Source organism: Anabrus simplex, chromosome 1 (genome assembly GCF_040414725.1).
Source record: "Anabrus simplex isolate iqAnaSimp1 chromosome 1, ASM4041472v1, whole genome shotgun sequence".
Classification (NCBI taxonomy): Eukaryota; Metazoa; Arthropoda; class Insecta; order Orthoptera; family Tettigoniidae; genus Anabrus; species Anabrus simplex.
Window position 1 is genome coordinate 1,034,144,812 of NC_090265.1, and position 23,479 is coordinate 1,034,168,290.

The 23,479-nt window shown below is 40.5% G+C and overlaps 1 protein-coding gene across 8 annotated transcripts in view; it reads right to left on the reverse strand.

The window, feature by feature from the left end:
- LOC136857920 (protein saal1) overlaps positions 1-23,479 on the reverse strand; it is a 127,143-nt gene that overhangs the window by 72,818 nt on the left and 30,846 nt on the right. For all 8 annotated transcript variants that reach the window (XM_067136997.2, XM_067136995.2, XM_067136996.2 and 5 more), the window contains one exon: positions 11,093-11,248. In XM_067136997.2, coding sequence (XP_066993098.2) covers positions 11,093-11,248 — 156 coding nt within the window. The remainder of the gene's footprint in view (positions 1-11,092; positions 11,249-23,479) is intronic.

The window sequence follows — 23,479 nt, forward strand, 5'->3', positions numbered from 1 at the left end:
CTCTGTACCTGCCATTATTGTTATTTCTTGTTTTGTGCTAAGAAAATATAACCTTGTTAAATTTTACATTAACTTTAATTTCGTAGTTTGAGACCCGTTCACACCCGCACCTTCTTTCACCTCTACCTACCACAAAAATACGGTAACAATATCTAAAGTAAATTCCGAAGCTTGTTGATACTTTTTGTTTGACTGATCATAGTGGTGAAAAGCACACATATTTACAAAATATTGCCTAGTACTACTACACGAACAGAAAAACTTAAATGACGAGAATAACAAAAATTACTAACACTGATACACTAAAGTTACCTTACAATTCTTATCACAGTGTTTCCAAAAACCGTAAAATAAATTAATGGGATGTAAAGCTAACATTTTTATTAGTTCTTACTGCTTCTTGTTTAAGACAATACAGTAGTACCATCTTTTATAATATTTCAAATTGGGCTGGACGGTGAAGCTCAACCTGGTGGGTTCAATCCTGGCTCAAACCAGCAGTATTTCAAGGCACTCAAATATGTCAGCCTCAAGTCGGTAGATTTATTGGTACACAAAAGATCTGTGGGACAAAATCCCCACATCTTAGCATGTCCACAAACCATAAAAAGTAGTTAGTGGCACATCAAATTATTATTATTATTATTATTATTATTATTATTATTTCAATGGAGAAACAAGCAGCAGCAGCAACAAAAACAACAACAACTATTATTATTTTACCGGAGGTACACCAACTACGTTCATTTAAAGTGAGCGCCTTTTAGAAGGCCATCTGTTATATGAACAGTGAAACTCATTCCAGAAAAAGTTTCAAACTTAATCTCCAAATGTCTCTACTGTAGATTCATGTGTACCGTCTGGTGAAAGGATGGACAATTAATTTTCAAGAGAATTTTGTATTTATCAGTTTGCTAAACTGAATTGTTTGTAGATTGTTTTTGGTGTTCTAAGGTTTCTAGCACTTCTATCTCTTCCCTCCTCCTCAAATTTTCCACCAATCACAAATTTCGGTATTTAATTTTGGGAACAATCAAAATCGTGGCTGTGTACAGGGCTTTGGCCCACAGAGTTCTGGAACCTTCCTCTCCACTATAAAAGCTGGGACCTTTTGGGCCATGTGGTCTTTCGATTGCTCCAGTCAAGAGGTGTAGAGTGTGTTAGTAAAGGAGGCAGGAGGCAAGCCCTGCCCATCTCTGGAAGGCCCACCAGCTCAAGGTAATGGGAGTCACCTTTTAATCATGTAATAGTCTCAGAAAGCTAATTTGAGGAGAAGGTTTCAAAATTATTTCATAATATAAATTTCAATCTTTCTATGTAAATTTTCAAGCAAGTCTAAGGACTTTATTCTAACTTAAGGAATAAAGACTGAACGCTCTTGTAATTCCCATTCAACTTGGTATTGGGGTGACTATGATTTTGTAAACTTCAAAATTTCTCTCTTCCTTTTGTAATTTGAAAATTAATTTTCTCTCCACCTAGTCACCCCTATTATAGGCTTAGCCTTTGTAACTTCGGGCCATAAGCCCATATAGGGTTAGAAATTTCAAGTGAATTTCAAAGGAGTGCAAGTGTTTGCTTCCTAACATTTAGATTTACGACCAACAACTTTAACCTTTTCTTTTCACTAAGGCCATGTAGAATGGGCACTTATTGCCTCTGTTAAAGCATTCTTATTTCACTTCTTATTTAAATGTAACTTAACACATTAATGACGGGCTACGTTAATTAACGTAGTTTCGTATTGGTGCGCGGGCGACCGGCTACGTAAATTAACGTTTTCTCACATTGCTTCATTCTTGTGTGTTTTTATCCTCTCCGCCGTTTATTAATCGAAATATTTCGTGTTGTTTACAAACTAAAGTCTTTGTTGATCGGAATTTAGATAGATATATTCTTTCCTTGACAATGCTTTCGGCACAGGAAGCGTGGTTTCATAACCCTCAGTACCGCGTGACCGAGTGTATTGCCAGGTGTCAGCATGGCGCGCCGTAGCAAAGACAGCTTGATCGATGGTGAAATATTTGGAGATAGTTTATCTGATGTGTCTAGTGATTGCGAAAGTGTAAGTATTAGTGATTGTGAAGATATGTGTCCCCCAATATCAAAATATACGTGCGGAAGTGAAAGTGCGACATTCAGTTCAGACGTGTCTCTTGACAAGTGAAGATGCCAGTGATTGTAGTGACAGTGAGGTTGATGGATGGAGAAAAAAAGGATGAAAACATATTCTTAGAACCATTTACAGGTTTTACAGGTATTTATATTTCATCCTACTTCTCATGCTAGGTGTGCTTCTGTTGCCCGTCCACACGAAAGAATGGAGTAGCGCGCGCCCGGACAACAATGTGTTAAGACTGTCCAGCAAGTAAGACAGTGAAAACTGTCTGTATTTGACCTAATGTAAAATTGAGATTGTGCCTTGGAGAGGCTATATTCAAATAAATTTTGGAGCTCAGCCTCCTAGAGGATAATTGTATGGAGCAAAGATGCTATTTTTAATGTGGCAACTTTGGAGCTTCTAGCTCTTTCTGGAAGCTATGTCATTAAAGTGATCATTATTGTTACAAGAGCTGACACGCTAATCTTTACCTATCCAACTGTTATTTGGTGTTGTTCATCTAAGTCAATTCAGAGAGAGAAAAAAAAGGAAAGAAATAATATTTTCAAATTTTAGAGTTTTAAATTACACTTTGATCTTTTCTCTGCCCACACATTCATTCCCGCACCTTCTTGCACCTCCGTAAACCACAGAAAGTCCGTAACAATCTGTGGCGGCGGCTGTAACTAGATCCGAGTATATATAACTTCTTCCTGCATACAGTGACCAGTTCAACTCAGCTTATGGACATGTTTGCGATGACTAAACAGACCAATCCTGGCATAATACATACACCCACACAAATCACACTGAATGGATGGAGGACAGCGGGGTTGCAATTGACAGAGTTTTCTTGCTTGTCACTTGGCCTCTTGATGTCTGCGGCATTCTCTTTCAAACAAGTTGACAGCAGTGGATGTAGTGTTCCGCCACAGTGAACGGTCCACAGCACATTCTTCCCATGCTGCGCTTTGTCGAGAACTGCCGTGTGGTCACATAGTCCTGCCACTTAAAATTCAAGATGAATCTCATTTTCTATTGGTGGAAGCGCTCAAGTTTTTTGGTATTACAGCGATAGAATGTCCAAGTTTCAAAGCCATATAGCAGCGTGGAAATGACAACAGCTTTGCACACCATGACTTTGATATGCAGTTTTAGGTCGTTACTCATGAAGACTGTGCATTAACCATCCGAATGCTGCATGAGCAGCCCCAATTCTTTTATAAACGTCTTGTTCGCAGGTGCACCGTTTAGACAAGATGCTTTCAAGATATCAAAAGTGATCAACATGTTCCAATGTTGTGTCTAAGATGGAGATACTGAACTCAGGAAGAGTTAATCCTGGGGCAGATTGTGCAAGTACCTTTGTTTTTTTTGTTTTTTCTGTATTAATGGCAAGCCCAAAGCGATCACATGCAGTTTTAAAGCAGTTGACTGACTGTTTTAGTTCTGCAGGTGTTAGAGCAGGAGATGCGGTGTCATCGGCATACTGCAGTTCTGTCACTCGAGTAACCAGAGTACGTCTTTGTGAGCAAAGTCTTGCCAGATTGAAAAGGCCTCCATCAAAACGAAATTTAATCTCCATGCCTAAGTTGTTTGTAGATGATTCATGCAGCATGGCAGCCATGTACAGTGCAAAGAATGTAAGAGCAAGCACACAGCCTTGTTTCAATCCATGAGTGATTGGGAAAGAATCTGACACTGAGTTACCATGAAGAACCTGTCCAGACATGCCATCATGAAGAGCTTGAACCAATTCCACATAACGTTCAGGACATACAAAATGTCTCAATACTTTTGAAAAGTATCGAGACCGTAACAACAACAATAATAATAATAATAATAATAATAATAATAATAATAATAATAATAATAATAATAATAATGGCAATGGCCTCTGAGGAGGCCTGGTGCAGGTCTTTTGAGTTGACTGAGTACAGGTGACATGCGTGTCTATGAGAATGGGGCCAGTGGTTGTGGTGGGGGTATTTTTGTTTTAAGAGGAAGTACAACGAGGTAATCATCCTCTCTGAACAAATTAGTGGAAAAGAAGTTTAAAATAAAAACAAAATTATTTATTCAACAAAGGAATTTGGAAACGTAGTACCAAATAAAATAAAAATTGATTGAATTAGGGCAAAAAATTACTAATGAATCAAAAGGGAACGTGCGTTCCCTGAGTAACAGTACACTTGCAATTTATATACGCTTGATTAATCCATTGTCGCACATAAAGCGGATGACGAGATCAGCAATAGTCGTGTCATCGACTAGTATGCGTTCGAGCGTTTCCTGCAGATTCGCAACTAAGTATTATTTTATTTTCCACCTTGTCGATACACTAAATTGCTTAAGGCAACTTATTGGTTAAAAGTAGTACATGTTTCATATATTATTAACATCTTCAGCCACATAACATTGTTTAGATGAAAAATTCATGTAATGACAAAGTATCAATGCTTTAGAGGAAGTGTCCTTCCTGAGTTCAGTATTTCCATCTTAGATACAACATTTGAATAGGTTGATCACTTTTGATATCTTGGAAGCATCTTGTCTAAACGGTGCACGTGAGAACAAGACGTTTATAAAAGAATTGGGGTTGCTCATGCAGCATTTGGACGGTTAATGCACAGAGCCTTCATGAATAACGACCTAAAACTGCATATCAAACTCATGGTGTCCTTAAGGACACTTCCTCTAAAGCATTGATACTTTGTCATTACATGAATTTTTCATCTGAATAGTGTTATGTGGCTGAAGATGTTAATAATATACGAAACATGTACTACTTTTAACCAATAAGTTGCCTGAAGCAATGTAGTGTATCGACAAGGTGGAAAATAAAAAAATAGTTGTGAATCTGTTTAAGTGTGACACGGACCATGAAGCTGATTTTATGTTTCCTGCAGATCGAGCTCCATCTCAGGCCAGAGAGATCGGCGCACTCTGTGAGGATGTGGGGCACGGTGAAGTCGGCACCTCAAAACACGCTGGGGGGGGGGGGGGGTCCCTCTTTAGAAGATAAGAGTGCGTAGAGTTGTAAATGATCTATCCTCAGCCTACACAATACTATGGTCTCCCTCCGTGAAGGTCAGAAAGAGGACCACCACAAGGTAGTTGTCCTCTTAATTGATCTCAGCTTGTTGGGAGTTCGGACACCTAGCCACTCCGATTCCCAGGACGCTAAGATGGTTCGACGTAGCTGAGAACAAATATCTTTAGCAGGTACATTGATAAGTCTTGGAGGTGAAAGTGCCGCTTCCTTTGCAGCTTCATCCGCAACTTTGTTTCCCGCAATCCCAACGTGGCTTGGAAGCCATGCGGAAGTGATTCTCATGCCAGCATCACTTAACCTGGCTAGAAGGTCATGAATCTGCTGCACCAGTGGGTGTTGTGAGAAACGGGCTTCAATAGACTGCAGAGAGCTTAACAAGTTGGTACACATAAGAAAGTGGCTTCTTTTGTCACCCAGCGCAAACTGCAGAGCCTCTAAGAAGGCGTAAAGCTCCGCAGTATACATGCTATATACTAGGAAGCGAGACCTTCGTGCTCATATCATCGGTGATTATCTCCAATTTTAGAACCATCCATGAAGATATGTTTTGCGGCTGGATATTGGTGAACGAAGTCCTGGAAATGCCTCCCATAAACGGAGGAATCCGTGTTCACCTTAGGTCCACGGAGTAGATCTAGACATATATCCGGACGCGGAACTAACCACGGAGGTACCTCGCTAAAAGTTTGTTCTAGACAACCACTGATATCTACAGTATATTCAAATCACGGCACAAGCTATCAATTCGAAACCCAACCGGCTGTGTAGCATTCGGCCGGTCTTGGTACCTCTGGTGGTATTGGGTACTAAAGATGCATTGATAGCTTGGATGTAGCGGCATTTCATAAATTTTGGCAGCGTACGTGAGCAGTAACTGCTGCCTCCTTATCCGTAAAAGTGGAACTCCCGCTGCAGCGGGTAGGCTGGGAATGGGGCTAGAACAGAAAACTCCCATGCCAGCCTAACTCCACTATGGTGAATACTGTCTAAAAGGCTCAGCATAGATTTTAATGCTGAGCCATAAGAAGCACTTCCATAGTCAATTCAGGAGAGGACCATTGCCGTATAAAATCGTAGCAACACCGCACAGTCAGCCCCCCATGAAGTACCGCTGAGAAACTTAAGCATGTTAAGTCTCTTTATGCAGGCAACCTTCAACCAACGGATGTGGGGCTGCCACGTTAGTCTCTTATCAAAATGGAGACCCAGGAATCTGCAGGTGTCTACCACTGGTAAGACACTGTTTCGCAAGCGGAGCTCTGGTTCAGGCTGCACAATCCGACATCAACAGAAGTGTACAACTGAGGTCTTCGCCACTGAAAATTGAAAACCACATTGCAGGGCCCACCTGTCAACTCAGTTAATAGCTTGCTGTAACTGTTTCTCAGCAAACGCTACCCTTCCGGAACTGTAATGTAAAGCTAACTCATCTACATACAGCAATGGTACGACTGCGGGCCCAGCAGCGGCAACTAATCCGTAGATGGCAACTGCAAACAGCGTGACACTTGGTACAGATCTCTGAGGTACACTATTTTCCTGAACATAATATTGAGAAAATGCATTCCCTACTCAGACTCAAAAAAGTTGGAGGGACATGAAGTTCTCAATAAACGTTGGCAAATTTTCCCAAAATCCTCACGGCGATTACGTGTTCCTTCCAGAGAAAGGCCTCCTGAATGGTGCTCTCCAGTCTGACCAGATGATCAGTGGCAGACCGATGAGAGCAAAACCCACACTGGTAGTTAGACAAGAGACCTTCCTTTTGCATGGCCCGCAGGTTAACCATCCTTTCAAATAGCTTACAAAGGCCATTTATAAGGCATATGGGCCTATAACTATCGAGGAGTTTTGTATCTTTACCTGCCTTGGGAATTGGTATCACAATTCCCTCACACCACTGAGATGGAAACACTCCCTCATTCCATATTCTGTTGAACAGGGCGAGGATATCCTTGAGACATCTGTCACTCAAATGCTTAAGCATTTGATTATAGATTTTGTCCAGTCCAGGAGCCGTGTCTCTGCACGGTGCGAGTGAACTCTGCAACTCCCACTCCATGAAAGGCACGTTGTAGGGATGTGAAGCACTAGAGGCGAAAGAGAGATTGTGTGAATCTGCTTCGCGCTTTATTGGGAGAAATGCAGGGTCGTATCTCCCAGAGCTGGACGTATCTGCAAAATGTGACGTGATGTGGTCTGCAATGACTGAAGGAATCACAACAATATCTCCATTAATGGAGATACCGGGGACGGAGGGCACATTCTGTACTCCGACAATACGGCGGAGTTCTGTCCACACTTGTGATGACGGAAGTATGTGCCGTCATGAAAGACACACACTTTTCCCAGGTAGCTTTCTTACTTTCTCGAATCAAAAAAACGAGCCTTCACGTGCAGACGCTTAAATGTGATATGACTGGCTATCGTAGGATTCCGACGATAGTGCTTAAAAGCCCGTCGGCGATCACGTGTGGCTGTTGCAATGTCGTCTGTTCACCATGGGACTTGTTTCTGGCTACGAATACCGGACGAGGATGGAATTGTTTCCTCTGCAGCAGTCAAAATACCAGTAGTAATGGAAGAAACATGGTCGTCAACAGACTCCAGCATATCATCGGCCATCACTGCACGTTTCGAAAATTCTGGCCAATTTGCCCGCCAAAGTAACCAGCACTTGGTGGTACTTCAGACTGTCTTTGATTCAAGAGAGAGAGTATTATTGCGAAATGGTCACTATCACAGAGGTCGCCATGTACTTGCCACCATAGCAGGGGAGCTAGTGCATGGCTGCACAAAGTGACATCCAGGTGTGAGAAGGTGCCATGTGCGCTGCTGAAATGTGTCGGTTCCCCTGTACTAAACATGCAAAGATCAAACAGATTGATCAGTCGCTCGAGCATTCTCCCCCTAGCACAGGAAGACTGAACCCCACATGAGGAAAGGAGGAGGCAACTGAGCAATCAAATCTTATAGTGCACGCATTTCAGTATCGTAGTCTGGTGCAATGAACACGTTGCACACCGTTGTCATTACTGGGAACGGAGTGTGAATTGCAATTGCACCTAGCTGAGTAGGTACTTCGCTGAAGATGTCGGAGCGAACTAGGGTACAAAAACCCCCAGTAACCGCACCATCCACAGCTACTCTGTCTTGTGCCGTGTCCAGGTCTCAAACGAGATTCCTGTAGACAAACTATGGAGGCCGCATAGACCGATATCAATTGTCATCACTCAGCCAGGCGACAGTGATAACTATTGCAGTTGAACTGCAATAGTACCATTGTGTGGATCGGTAGTGTTGCAAAATTGCTTGCCCTTCGTTCGGTCAGCTACCTGCCAGTTTCCGCCGTTCTTGTCGGTATTGTCTTCATCGTCCATGATAATGAGTGGTTCAGTCTCCATCGTCTCCTTAGAAGAGGAGACTCCGCAGACGGTGATCTCATTGATCGCGAGCGGTGGACCTTCTCCCTGGGAGAACTTCATTCCCCAGAAAGTGATTGAGCAGAGGGACATTGTGTTCCCTCACTCTTGTTCACCGTTTTCAACACTTTGGAGGAGGGTTGGCAGATGACTTGCCAGGCTTTTTTGGGGATCCTGGGACCCCCAGTCTCGTTGGAGAAGGTTTCTTCTCCAAACGTGTAGGGGAGCATTTAGGCTCCCCTTTCTCCTCCTTTTTCGGGCCAGTTGAAGGATGGCTGGAAGGTTATTTTCCAAGCCTTTGTTGAGGAAGTCTTTTCCCCCACCCAGGTGGGAGAGGACTTCCCAGCCAAATGTGTCTGGGAAGAGTTCTTCCCGGACGTTTTCGGCAATGACGTGCATGCTGACTGTTGAACCTATGGTTGACGATTACTTGCTGGATATTTGATGTTTGCGGAGTTTGATGGTGGGACAGAGGGTACAAAACTTACAGGAGATGTGCATACACTAGCGGCCTTCTCTGCAAAGGAGACAGAATTCCAGAAGAGCCATTGATTTATACTTCTTCCGTGCCTCTGGATAAGAAAGTTTATCCAGAGTCTTAATCTCCTGGATCTTTTTCTCCTGTTTAAATGTAGGGCATTCTTTGCACCGAGGGGCATGTTCCCCAGTGCAGTTAACGTACACTCATGGTGGTATACACTCCACACTGGCATGCGCCGCTTTTCCACATGCCCCGCATATTGCTGATCCCTGGCAGCGTGGTGAGGTGTGGCCAAACCGCTGGCCATTGTAGCACCTCATAGGAGAAGGAAAATATGGCCGAAAAGTTAGTGTGTACAAGGATACCTTAATATGTTCGGGCAGGTTCTCAAGATTGCAAGTTAAGATGAAAGCCCCTGTGTCGTAGAGGTTGTCACCGACACACCTCTTAACACGTTTAACGTCGGACACACCTCTACGAGCAAGGCTCCAGATAAGGTCACCATCAGAGGTCTTAATCAAGTCCCTATGAAAGTTGACTCATTTGCAGGAGTTAAAGGACTTGTGGCTCTCAATCTTAACTGGCACTGGCCCGAACATTGTGGCTTCCAGTAACTTTTTACTCTGCACGAGAGTACTAGTCTTAATGAGTACGCTACCATCCTGCAATTTCCTTATTTCATCTACTTCACCAACAAGACCTTCCACAGCATTGCTTATCAGGAATGGGTTCTCCTGAAGAAAGCTCTGTCCATCGATTCTGGTCGCAACCAGAAATCGTGACAGATGCTCTTCAGAATCTTCCTTACTAGACAGGTGAACACAACTGAAACGTTTACGTTTCCTAACTGAACAATTAAAGGATGCAGTTTTAAGGCCTGCAGCCTTCGATGAATCAAAACCAAACTCAAATACCATGCATAATTCCACGAGTACCCAGGATATAAAAGGTCGACCTTCGGCAGAGCCCTGACGTACCGAAGGCAAGGCTATATACTGCAAAGGGCGCCCCGGTATCTGGAGGGGGGTTGCTAGGAACTACTCTCCCAGTAGCCATGCATCACCTCGCCATGACCCGAAACTTGTGATTGGGGAAGGATAAAACCTCCGTACTAACCTATTCTACCCGAGGCAGAGAGGGTGGCTAGACAGGAAGAGGAATGAAATTTAAGAAGGGTAGAAACAGTTATGAAAAATAAAGAGCACAGACACCTCTCGGGCAACTGGGGAAACACGTTGTTCGTCTTGCCCTACACCGAGGCCAATCCAGCATGGGTAACCCTGAGCTGGCACAGCTCTCGGGATCAACAAGCACACAAGCCACCACACCAACGTCAAGGTCATGGTGTCCCTAGAGGGGGTGAGAATGGGGCCCTACCGATGATGAATGCTAAGGATGAAGACAGCACGCATGCCCAGCCGCTGAGCCATTGGAATTAACCAATGAAGGTTAAAATCCCTGGCCCAGCCAGGAATCAAGCCTCAGACCCCCTGAACCAAAGGCCAGCATACTAACCATTTACCCATGGAAACGGACGCTGATTTTAATTACCAGTATGTACGATTTGATGAGTTAAAGAAAAATACATTTTTGGGAAGGTAGTGCACATTAGCTGCATCTCAACTTTTCACAACTGAAATTTGTATTTATTTTTTTTTTTAAACAGAGCTTGTCTTTGGACCAATATAGTATATCAACAAAAAGTCTTAACACTACAGGGACCAACTGCTTAATGGATCAAACATCAATGTCATTGACAAGCAGGAACCAAGCATTAGCACAATGGTACTCCACATACAAGCAGATTACATAACGATATTACAAAATCAACAAATTTCTTCCATTCAGCGAGTTATTTGCCAATGCTGCATTTTTAAAATTTCAGTGCAGCAAAACAGAATTGTTTCTAATGCTATTCTTTTCTCATAACATTCTTGATAAAAGAGAAACAAAATTTATAATAAACTACTGAGTAGTTCTGTCAAAGATTTAAGAGAGCGAAGATTCTTCTGAAAAACTGAAATGGTACTCACAGTGAGTCGGCAATTATCAAAATTCACTACAACGTGTGTAGCTAAGCCAAACATATTGTGCTTCATCAATAAGTTAACAACATCTTCCTCTGCTGACATATCCCACAACACACACACTTCACTCTCAAGATCAGAATTCCATTCGTCAGGGTTTAACTGCAAAAGATATATACAAATACAATCAATATATCAGAATAATTCTATAGAATGACTTCAATATTCTGTATAAACACAGCACAAGATAAAAAGAAGGTATGAAACACACAAGTGAGAAAATTCATTTTAGTCCATGACAGGGTCAATCCTATTTAGCAGAATTCAATTTTACACCTGAAATCAATATTTACTCTCATGTGTATTTACCACTTGTTCATCTTGAGTAACAATTAAAACCTAAGAACTAAGATGTCAGCCAGTAAGCAGCCACACAAGTGTGCTGCACAGTTACTTTTTTTGCCTCTTCCCAATGTTAGTGTTATTTTCTGTGATCTTTTTGGTTTGGATTGGATTGTATCCATTTGTGTAAGTGAAAATTGTACATGAACTGTCATTGTGAGTGGTGCTTCACAAAATGTGATTTAGCGTTTCCTGGGCTTGAAGCTTTCATCTAAAATGCGACAATACTTTTGAAGACAAATTTCTTTAAACAATTTCACTAATAAAATGAGGGCAAGGAACCTCTAACAATTTCTACACATTCTGTTCAATGGAGTTTTAAATTTGGTATTAGGATATTGAAAAATAAAGTTCCATCTGAGAAACAGGAGCTAAGTGTTTGGAGCTTATGATGTGTTCTTTTAGTTTTGTATAGGTTTTATAGTTCAGTGTAGGTGTAGCTGTAGTTTGATTTACTACTACTACTAAAATGTTTTCATTGCATTCGCAAGATAGTGGGTTCGAACCTCACTGTGGACAGCCCTGAAGATGGTTTTCCATGGTTTCCCATTTTTAGACTAGGCAAATGCTGGAGCTGTACCTTAATCAAGGCCATGGCTGCTTCCTTCCCACTCCTAGCCCTATCCTATCCCATCGCCACCATAAGATCTGTGTCGGTGCAGTGTAAAGCCAATTGTAAAAAAAAATTAAACTTTTTCATTCCTCCCTTGAAGGGGGAGGCAGGCCTTTTAGATGGTGACGGCATCTCTCAGGCCAGGAGATTTGTTAGGGTGAAAGAGATGCTTGGCGAAGGTGAGAGGGGCTTGGCTGCTGTGGCCTATACTAGGAATCGTCCTGGCATTTGCTTTAGAGCAGGAGAGTGGAAAACCACGGAAAACCATTCTCAGAACAGCCGACGGTGGGGACCAGCACCTCTCCATCTCCCAAATGCAGAGATGGAGAGCCACTGTAGAACCATAGCCAACCCTCCTCTGTTTGATTAGTAGATTGGAGTGCAGAGCTGTCGGACCACGAACTAGCCGTGGCCATTTGTAAGCCGAAGCCTACTACTCTGCAACTGCCGACCTTATACTTACATTTGTGTGTTGGTTAGTGTATAGTTCTCCTGTGGACCATGTATCAGTGTAGTTCGGGTAAGACAAGTGGCAATAAGGTGACTCTCAGATCAGTGGAGTGTTCCCTTTGTAAGTCATAACCCCCTTCCTGTACCAGCCTTTAGAAGTGGCTAATTTGTTATTTCTTTTATTCCTAATAATGTAGTCTCATTTTAGTGTCCAATGTTGTTATTAAGTGCATACAGCATCTTTAAAGGTTTATGAATTTGTTTTCACTTGTGACTCGTTAGCTTTTCTGAACGCGGTATTACATTTTTCGAGAGCTGTGTGCCGTGCTTGTATTGCATCAGTTGTTATCGCAGCAGTGGAGCGCTGGCAACACAGGTAAAGCGATGCTCCCGTGTTCTGCGAACTGTCAATTTAGAAGTAAAGCCGTGCAAAGTATAAGGAGCGACGATCAGTGTATAGAGAGCAGGAAGTCGAGTAAGGGCAAAATAAAATCATTAGTGTTCAACTGTAGAAGTATTGCAAAAAAAAAAAAAAGGAATAGGATGAAGTCATTTAATATATACACATTCATCAGATATCGTAACAGGCATTGAATCATGGCTGAGAAGTGATTTTTTTTTTTTTGCTAGGGGCTTTACGTCGCACCGACACAGTTAGGTCTTATGGCGACGATGGGATAGGAAAGGCCTAGGAGTTGGAAGGAAGCGGCCGTGGCCTTAATTAAGGTACAGCCCCAGCATTTGCCTGGTGTGAAAATGGGGAAACCACAGAAAACCATCTTCAGGGCTGCCGATAGTGGGATTCGAACCTACTATCTCCCGGATGCAAGCTCACAGCCGCGCGCCTCTACGCGCACGGCCAACTCGCCCGGTAGAAGTGATATTATGGATGAGGTAATTTTCTCACAGAACTGAAGTGTTTATCGTAGAAACAGGATAGGTACAGTAGGAGGGGGAGTATTAATAATCTGTAAGCTAGGAAAAAGTGAAGGATGAGGAACATGAAATTTAAGGTGTAAAATGATAGTAGATTACTTACTTGATATATTTTTGGGGCGTACAGACTTGGAAAGGGTGACACCGACACAGAATTATTTGATAAGCTATACAGGCAACAACACAAAAAGGAACATGTGTCTAGCATTTGATCTAAGTTTAGCAAATGTTAACAGGGAGAGTAAAGCGAATGGCAGAACTTGACCAGCAAATGGAGAATAGGTTAAACTGGGAATGACAGCTGAATCAATAAGTGATGGAACCAACTAGAGGGGAAAATGTTCTACATGTGGTGCTGACAAAACCAGACGAGTTCAATAGAGAAACTGAAGTGATAGATGGTATAAGTGATCATGAAGCTGTGTTTGCCGATACAAGGGAAGATTGTAAAAGTATGACTATTGGGCAATATCATATGGTTGATAAGAGAGCCATGGGGGAGTTTTTGAAGAGCAATTACAATCAATGGAAAATTGTACATAAAAATAAACAGAGGAATAAAGAGACTAAGGAGGGGGTACAGGTTAGAAAAAAAACGAGTTAAGAATGGCTGTGGAAGTAAGAGCAGATTGAAGGAACTTACTAGAAAACTGAATTTGAAATTAGCAACAAACAAAAGAAAAAAAGCAGCAGGTAAGTGGGGTTGGGGTTTTTTTTTTTGTTTTTTTTTTTGCTTCACGTCGCACCGACACAGATAGGTCCTACGGCGACGATGGGACAGGAAATGGCTAAGACTGGGAAGGAAGCGGCACAGCTGTGAGCTTGCAGTTGGGATATAGTTGGTTCGAACCCTGTGAAGATGGTTTTCAGTGGTTTCCCATTTTCACACCAGGCAAATGTTTGGGCTGTACCTCATTTAAGGCCAAGGCTGCTTCCTTCCTTCCCTCTCCTAGCCCTTTCCTATCCCATCGTCACCATTAAACTTATCTGTGTCGGTGCGACGTAAAGGAAATTATAAACAAATTTTCACTTGTTCATGATATCACCCATTCATAATCAGTAACAGTTTTACTCTTAAATTATATTGTACATATATATACATCAGATAAGTGATTAGAAAGAATCTGAGAATGTTCTTTAAAAAACAAAACATGTAATTCTGCTATTAATAATCTGTTTTTTACTGAGTGAGTTTGGCTGTGCAGTTCAGGTCACATAGCCGTGAGCTTGTATTTAGGAGGTGCCATAAAAATCAACAGCAAAATAAATCAAAATCCTTTTCTGTTTCAAGCATGTACTAGTATTCTATAAATTTGAATCTTGTGTTCGACACATTAGAAATCGTAAAAGGTTATATGTTGTTATTTGAGTCATCAGTCCATAGACGGGTTTGATGCAGCTGTCCATGACACCCTGTCCTGTGCTAACCTTTTCATTTCTACATAACTATTGCATCCTACATTTGCTCTAATCTGCTTGTCATATTCATACCTTGTTCTACCCCTACCGTTCTTACCACCTACACTTCTTACAAAAACCAACTGAACAAGTCCTGGGTGTCTTAAGATGTGTCCTATCGTTCCATTTCTTCTTCTAGTCAAATTTAGCAAAATCGATCTCCTTTCACCAATTTGATTCAGTATCTCTTCACGTGTGATTCAATCTATCCATCTCACCTTCAGCATTCTTCTGTAACACCACATTTCAAAAGCTTCCATTCTCTTTCTTTCTGAGCTAGTTATCGTCCATGTTTCACTTCCATACAATGCCACGCTCCACACAAAAGTCTTCAAAAACATCTTTCTAATTCCTATATGAATGTTTGAAGTAAGCAAATTTCTTTTCTTAAGAATGCTCTTCCTTGCTTGTGCTAGTCTGCATTTTATGTCCTCCTTACTTCTGCTTAGTTATTTTACTACCCAAGTAAAAGTATTCATCTACTTCCTTTAAGACTTCATTTCCTAATCTAATATTTCCTCCATCACCTGCCTTCGTTCGACTGCACTCCATTACTTTTGATTTGGACTTATTTATTTTCATCTTGTACTCCTTACCCAAGACTTCGTCCATACCATTCAGCAGCTTCTCGAGATCTTCTGCAGTCTCAGATAAAATAACAATATCATCAAAGGTTGATTTCCTCTCCTTGGATTATGATTCCCTTTCCAAATTCCTCTTTAATTTCCTTTACTGCCTGTTCTATGTAAACATTGAAAAGGAGGGGTGATAAACTGCAGCCTTGCCTCACTCCTTTCTAGATCACTGCTTTTTCAAAGCCCTTGATTCTTATCACTGCAGACTGATTTTTATACAGTTTATAGATAATTCTTCGTTCTCGGTATCTGATTCCAATCACCTTCAGAATCTGAAAGAGCTTGGTCTAATCAACATTATCGAATGCCTTTTGTAGATCTACGAATGCCACGTATGTGGGCTTGTCCTTCTTGATTCGGTCCTCTAAGAGCAGACGCAAATTCAGGATTGCTTCACGTGTTCCTACATTTCTTCTGAAGCCAAATTAATCTTCTCCCAACTCAGCTTCAACTTGCTTTTCCATTCTTCTGTAAATAATCCGTGTTAACATTTTGCAGGCATGAGGTACTAAACTAATGGTGTGGTTGTTTTCATACCTGTAAGCACTGGCTTTTTTGGGAATAGGTATAACGACATTCTGCCGAAAATCGGATGGGACTTCTCCTGGGGCAGTCAGTAATTCAGAGGAAATGCCATCAATTCCAGGTGCCTTGTTCGAACCCACTATCTCCCGAATACTGGATACTGGCTGCACTTAAGCGACTGCAGCTATCGAGCTTGGTGCAGCTAAGTGTAACATGACGGAAAACATAATTGGCAGTCATATGAATTTTAAGAGAAAATGGAAGGACAAGCATAGGTATTTTAAGGCAGAATCAGGTTCCAGGAAGGACATTCCTAGGATCATTAATGGAGATTTTTTTTTTTTTTTTGCTAGTTGCTTTACGTCGCACCGACACAGACGGTCTTATGGCGACAATGGGGCAGGAAAGGTCTAGGAATGGGAAGGAAGCGGCTGTGGCCTTAATGAAGGTACAGCCCCAACATTTGCCTGGTGTGAAAATGGGAAACCATGGAAAACCATCTTCAGGGCTGCCGACAGTGGGGTTCGAACCCACTATCTCCCGGATGCGAGCTCACAGCGGCACACTCCTAACCACATGGCCAACTTGCTCTGTCATTAATGGAGAAGGAGAGTGCATATGTGAGGATTTACAGAAGGCAGAAGTATTCAGTTAGCCTAGCAGTATGTTAAGACAGTTAAGTATTAGGATAATGTCCAGGTTGGGATTGTGATTAATACTAGCAAAGTACTAAAATTTACCTATGATAATAATAAAGATATTTACAAAAACACAAAAGTTGAAAGCTAGAAGGTTGGTTGGTAATTGTTTTAAGAGGAAGTAAAAGTGGGCAAGCATTCTCTATTAACATTAATCAGAGGAAAAAATGGAAGGGGACTGACACTTCAAAAAATGAAGGCATCGCCCAAAGAGGGTTGGAAAAGAACAAGAGTTGACCAAAGGAGGTTGGATATTATAGCGGAAAGTGAGAAGCCTTGGCTCAAGTCAGTGGAAGCAATGTCAGGACTCAGCTAAGAGCTCTGTGGTCATCAACCCATGCTCTCAAGTTGAGAACCCCTTTTAGTCGCTTCTGATGATAGGCAGGGGATACCGTGGGTATTATTCTACTGCCCCCAACATTTACCATATGGCTCCACAGAAAGCTGTTAGTTTTTTTCTAAAAGCTAGGAAAAGTAGCTGGGATTTATAAGATTTATGGAGATAAACTAAAAGGCAATATCTGATATACTCATTTGATTACTGTTTGCATGAAAAAGCAATATCAAATGAATGGAGAGTTGCAATAGTAGCCACAGTGTATAAAGGAAAGGGTGATAATCATAAAGCGGATAATTACAGGCAAGTCAGCTTGAAATGTTGCTTGTAAGCTCTGGAAAAGCATTCTTTCCGATTATATTTGACATGTATAGACAAGAAATGTGTTCCACCAATCAATACTTATTTAGTGTAAATGGATTTACACTAGTACCGGTTTTGGCCTTTCATGGCCATCATCAGCTAGTACATAATTATATTACAGCCATTAGACAAAATTCATAAAGATGTTATGTTAGATCATCCGGATGTCTAATGGGGAATGGAAATAAAATATATTGCAGTAGTGTGAAGTTAAAATATCTGTGATCAAAGGTGGTGGTGAAGGTTACCATAAACTAAAACCTACTGAGTGTACATTGGACATGAGTACATTGAACACATTAAAACATATAGGCCACAGTATAAAGCACTAAACACATTAAAATATGGTGTATATATACATATACGTTAAACGTATTATTAAAATTTGAGTTTGTGTTGCGTGGATTTCATTTTTCAATCTTCTTTGTGGTTCTTGTGCTTCTGTATCATGTTGATTAAGTTGTATGAAGTGATCTTCGAGATTGTTCTATGGCTGATATATGTCGTATTAATACATGGTAAGAACCCTTGTCATGAAATGAGTACTATGTAATCCAACTGTTGATGTACTTCGTAAATTTTTTTATGATAAACTGCAAGACTTGAGTTTAAATTTAGGAGCTGTTGGTGGCGACACCTCTCTCGTCTATGTTCGTTATGTGGTTGTTATCTGTAAAAATAAGCTAATATAAGTATAGTGTGTGTATGAAGGAATGCCTGGTGTATGTATAGAAATGAAAAGAGTACTTACTATTGTTGTTGTGAAGGTCGTGTACCAATATGCTTGGAGACTTGCTGTGTTCTACTACGAGTGCGTCTGGGGCTCATGTTAGCTGTGGAGAGGCGTAGGTGGAGGGGAAGGAGGAGTGACTATTGTGGAGGTGGGGGCGGGGTCAGGCTTGTGATTCGTCGGTTTGTTAGGGCGTGTGATTACTATTTCGAGATAGTCATTCTTTAATTCAGGAATGGCTTTATCAAAAATGATGCTGTTTTCTCTGTAAAGTCATTAATATTATGATTGGGATTAGCATATTGGTCTAGAGAAATATAGAAATCTTCAGTTATGTTGAGCAGGGGGCCCTTAGAGTTTACGTTTAATATCGTCATATCGTTATTGATGTCTGTGAAACTATGCTTAGATTCTTCTACATGTTGGCCTTTGATGAGAAATGGTTGTGTTTTACTGCATTTATATGTTCATTGTAGAGGATGGTGAAGTTTCTGCCTGTACGTCCAATATAACTTGTGTCACAGTTGTTACATTTGATATGGTAGACACCTGATTGGTTGTATTTATTATTATTGTTGACTGTTTTGGTGTTGTGTATAGTGTTGGTGCTGTTGTGTGTGGTTTTGAATGCTATTTTCAGGTTGTGATTTTTAAAAGTATTAGTTATAGTATATATTTGGGTGTTGTTGAAGGTAAATAGGGCATAATCTTTTTTGGCTTTGGCTGTTTTAGTTAATTTGGTTTTAGGTTGGGATTTTATTTTGTGAATGATTTTGTTGACCATTTCTTTGCTATATCCATTATGTTTGGCTATGTCGTGGATTAATTTGAATTCATTATTTTGATCTATTGTCATTGGGATATTAAAAGCTCTATATATCATGCTATAATAGGCTGCTCTTTTGTGTATGTTAGGATGAATGGAGTAATTTTTTATGGTATTTAAGATGTGTGTGGGTTTCCTGTAGATCTTGTAAGATAAGTGGTTGTCATGTCTGGTTATTGGCAAGTCCAAGTAATTTAAGGTGCGGTTATTTTTGGTTTCTTTACTGAATTTGGGGGTCTAAAGTGTTAAGTTTGTCTAGTACAGTATCTGCGTCAGTGGATCTATTATCTATAATTACGAAGATATCGTCAACAAATCTGCACCAAAAATATATATTATCTATTTTATTGATTGACGTGTGTTCTAGGAGGTCTATATATATTTCTGCTAATATTCCGGAAGCAGGAGATCCCATGGGTAGGCCTTGTTGCTGATATAAGGTATCATGAAATCTAAAGTAGTTATTGTTTATGGCGAATTCAAGTAGATTCATGAATTCATCTATTTCTAAGGTGCTCAAGTTGCTGTGGTTTCTTAAATTAGATTCTATTATTTTGATTGTTTGTTTAATAGGAATGTTAGGGTACATGTTTGTTATGTCAAATGAAGCAAGGGTATGGTGTTGTCTGATCTTTAGTTCTTTGGTTCTGTTGCAAAAATCTATTGAGTTTTGTATTGTTTTGTTTGCTAAAAATGAATAGTGCTTTTTCAAAAATTTTTTGAATGAGTTGCGATAGTTTATAGGTTGGACCGGCTCTATAGTTTATAATCGGTCTCATAGATACATTTTCTTTGTGTATTTTAGGGTAGGCTTTTGCGGATGGTAATTGGGGGTTCATTGTTATAAGTTAAGCAGATTCTGTTTCGGTGAGAAGAAAGTGTGTTCTTGAGTAAATTTTTTAAATTCCTTTGTATGTTATTGGTTGGATCTCGGCGTTTAATTGAAAAAATGTTGTCTTGGAAGCATTCTTTAGTCTTTGTTATGTATTCATTCTTATCCATAATGACCGTAGTGTTGCCTTTGTCGGCTTTCGTTATTAGTAGATTGTTCCATCTTATTTTGTTTTTGAGTTTGTTTAGGTTCGATTTATTGGTGGTATACATGTTTAAGTTATTATTGTGAATGTTATTGATGTATTGCGGGATCTTTCTACTGATTTTGTGTCTAACTTCGTCTCGTACATTGTATGGAATTTTCTGTAAAGCGAGTTCTGTTTCGGTAATGGTAGTTATAATATTCTGATAGGATGATGCATTACCCCAGTTGTGTTTGGGTCCCTTGCTCAATATAGCCGCTTCTACACCGTCAAATGCGGTTAGTGTGAGATTTTTTATGGGTGGGTGGAATTTATGTTGGGAATTCTTGTTAGGATGAGAAGGAACATTATTTTGGATTATGGTTAGTGGTTTTGGTTTGCTTTGTTGTTTCAGTGTTTCCAGGTTTTTGTTTAGTGTGTTTTGTTATTTTATGGCTAAATCTTCCATTTTATCTTTAGAAATTTATTGAAAGTAATTCCAATAGCTATGTGGGAGTTCATGCGATGCTTTGAGATGTTATAGGTAGCTAGTGTAAGTGAAGTACGTTGGCAGGAAGAACAGGATTTTTGGTCAGGCGACTACCGAATTATCAACACAAAATCAAACAGGGGAAATCCAGGAGTTGGTTTAATAATGAATAAGAAAATAGGGCAGTGGGTAAGCTACTACGACCAGCACAGTAAAAGAATTGTTGTCAAGATAGATACCAAACCAATGCCCACCACAATAGTGCAGGTCTATATGCCTACTAGTTCAGTGGATGAGGAAATTGAAAGAATATATGAAGAGATAGATTTAATACAATGTATAAAAGGCGACAAGAATCTAATTGTGATGGGAGACTGGAATGCAGTGGTAGGCCAAGAAAGAGAAGGTAATACAGTAGGAGAATGATTGGGACAAAAGAACGAAAGAGGAAATCGGCTGGTTGAATTCTGCAATGATCATAATTTAGTCCTTGCCAATACTTGGTTCAAACACCACAGACGACGGCTGTATACGTGGATGAGACCTGGAGACACTGGAAGGTATCAAATAGACTTCATTATGATTAGGCAGAGATTCAGAAACCAGGTGTTGGTTTGCAAAACTTTCCCAGGAGCAGACATGGACTCTGACCACAACTTGTTGGTCATGAAATGCCACCTGAAGTCGAAGAAATTGAAGAAAGGAAAGAATGCAAAAAGATGGGATCTAGACAAGTTGAAAGAAAAGAGAGTGAGGGATTGTTTCAAGGAACATGTTGCACAAGGGCTAAATGAAAAGGCTGAAGGAAACACAATAGAGGAAGAATGGATAGTCGTGAAAAATGAAGTCAGTAGGGCTGCTGAAGATATGTTAGGAAGGAAGAAAAGATCAACTAAGAATCAGTGGGTAACTCAGGAGATACTAGACCTGATTGACAAACAACAAAAATACAAGAATGCTAGAAATGAAGATGACATAAAAGAATACAGGCGATTAATCAACTGGATAGAAAGTGCAAGGTAGCTAAGGAAGAATGGCTGAAGGAGAAGTGCAAGGATGTCGAAGGTTGTACGGTCCTGGGAAAGGTAGATGCCGCATACAGGAAAATCAAGGAAACCTTTGGAGAATGGAAATCTAGGTGTACGCATATTAAGAGCTCGGATGTAAAGCCACTTCTAGGGAAAGAAGACAAAGCAGAAAGATGGCAAGAACATATCCAACAGTTGTATCAAGGTAAAGATGTAGATACTTTGGTTCTGGAACATGAAGAGTCTGTTGATGCTAATGAAATGGGAGACCCAATTTTGAGATCAGAGTTTGACAGAGCTGTGAGCGACCTACATACGAACAAGGCACCTGGAATTGATGGCATTTCCTCTGAATTACTGACTGCCCCAGGAGAAGTCCCATCCGATTTTCGGCAGAATGTCGTTATACCTATTCCCAAAAAAGCCAGTGCTTACAGGTATGAAAACAACCACACCATTAGTTTAGTACCTCATGCCTGCAAAATGTTAACACGGATTATTTACAGAAGAATGGAAAAGCAAGTTGAAGCTGAGTTGGGAGAAGATTAATTTGGCTTCAGAAGAAATGTAGGAACACGTGAAGCAATCCTGAATTTGCGTCTGCTCTTAGAGGACCGAATCAAGAAGGACAAGCCCACATACGTGGCATTCGTAGATCTACAAAAGGCATTCGATAATGTTGATTAGACCAAGCTCTTTCAGATTCTGAAGGTGATTGGAATCAGATACCGAGAACGAAGAATTATCTATAAACTGTATAAAAATCAGTCTGCAGTGATAAGAATCAAGGGCTTTGAAAAAGAAGCAGTGATCTAGAAAGGAGTGAGGCAAGGCTGCAGTTTATCACCCCTCCTTTTCAATGTTTACATAGAACAGGCAGTAAAGGAAATTAAAGAGGAATTTGGAAAGGGAATCATAATCCAAGGAGAGGAAATCAACCTTTGATGATATTGTTATTTTATCTGAGACTGCAGAAGATCTCGAGAAGCTGCTGAATGGTATGGACGAAGTCTTGGGTAAGGAGTACAAGATGAAAATAAATAAGTCCAAATCAAAAGTAATGGAGTGCAGTCGAACGAAGGCAGGTGATGGAGGAAATATTAGATTAGGAAATGAAGTCTTAAAGGAAGTAGATGAATACTTTTACTTGGGTAGTAAAATAACTAAGCAGAAGTAAGGAGGACATAAAATGCAGACTAGCACAAGCAAGGAAGAGCATTCTTAAGAAAAGAAATTTGCTTACTTCAAACATTCATATAGGAATTAGAAAGATGTTTTTGAAGACTTTTGTGTGGAGCGTGGCATTGTATGGAAGTGAAACATGGACGATAACTAGCTCAGAAAGAAAGAGAATGGAAGCTTTTGAAATGTGGTGTTACAGAAGAATGCTGAAGGTGAGATGGATAGATTGAATCACACGTGAAGAGATACTGAATCAAATTGGTGAAAGGAGATCGATTTTGCTAAATTTGACTAGAAGAAGAAATGGAACGATAGGACACATCTTAAGACACCCAGGACTTGTTCAGTTGGTTTTTGTAAGAAGTGTAGGTGGTAAGAACGGTAGGGGTAGAACAAGGTATGAATATGACAAGCAGATTAGAGCAAATGTAGGATGCAATAGTTATGTAGAAATGAAAAGGTTAGCACAGGACAGGGTGTCATGGACAGCTGCATCAAACCCGTCTATGGACTGATGACTCAAATAACAACATATAACCTTTTACGATTTCTAATGTGTCGAACACAAGATTCAAATTTATAGAATACTAGTACATGCTTGAAACAGAAAAGGATTTTGATTTATTTTGCTGTTGATTTTTATGGCACCTCCTAAATACAAGCTCACGGCTATGTGACCTGAACTGCACAGCCAAACTCACTCA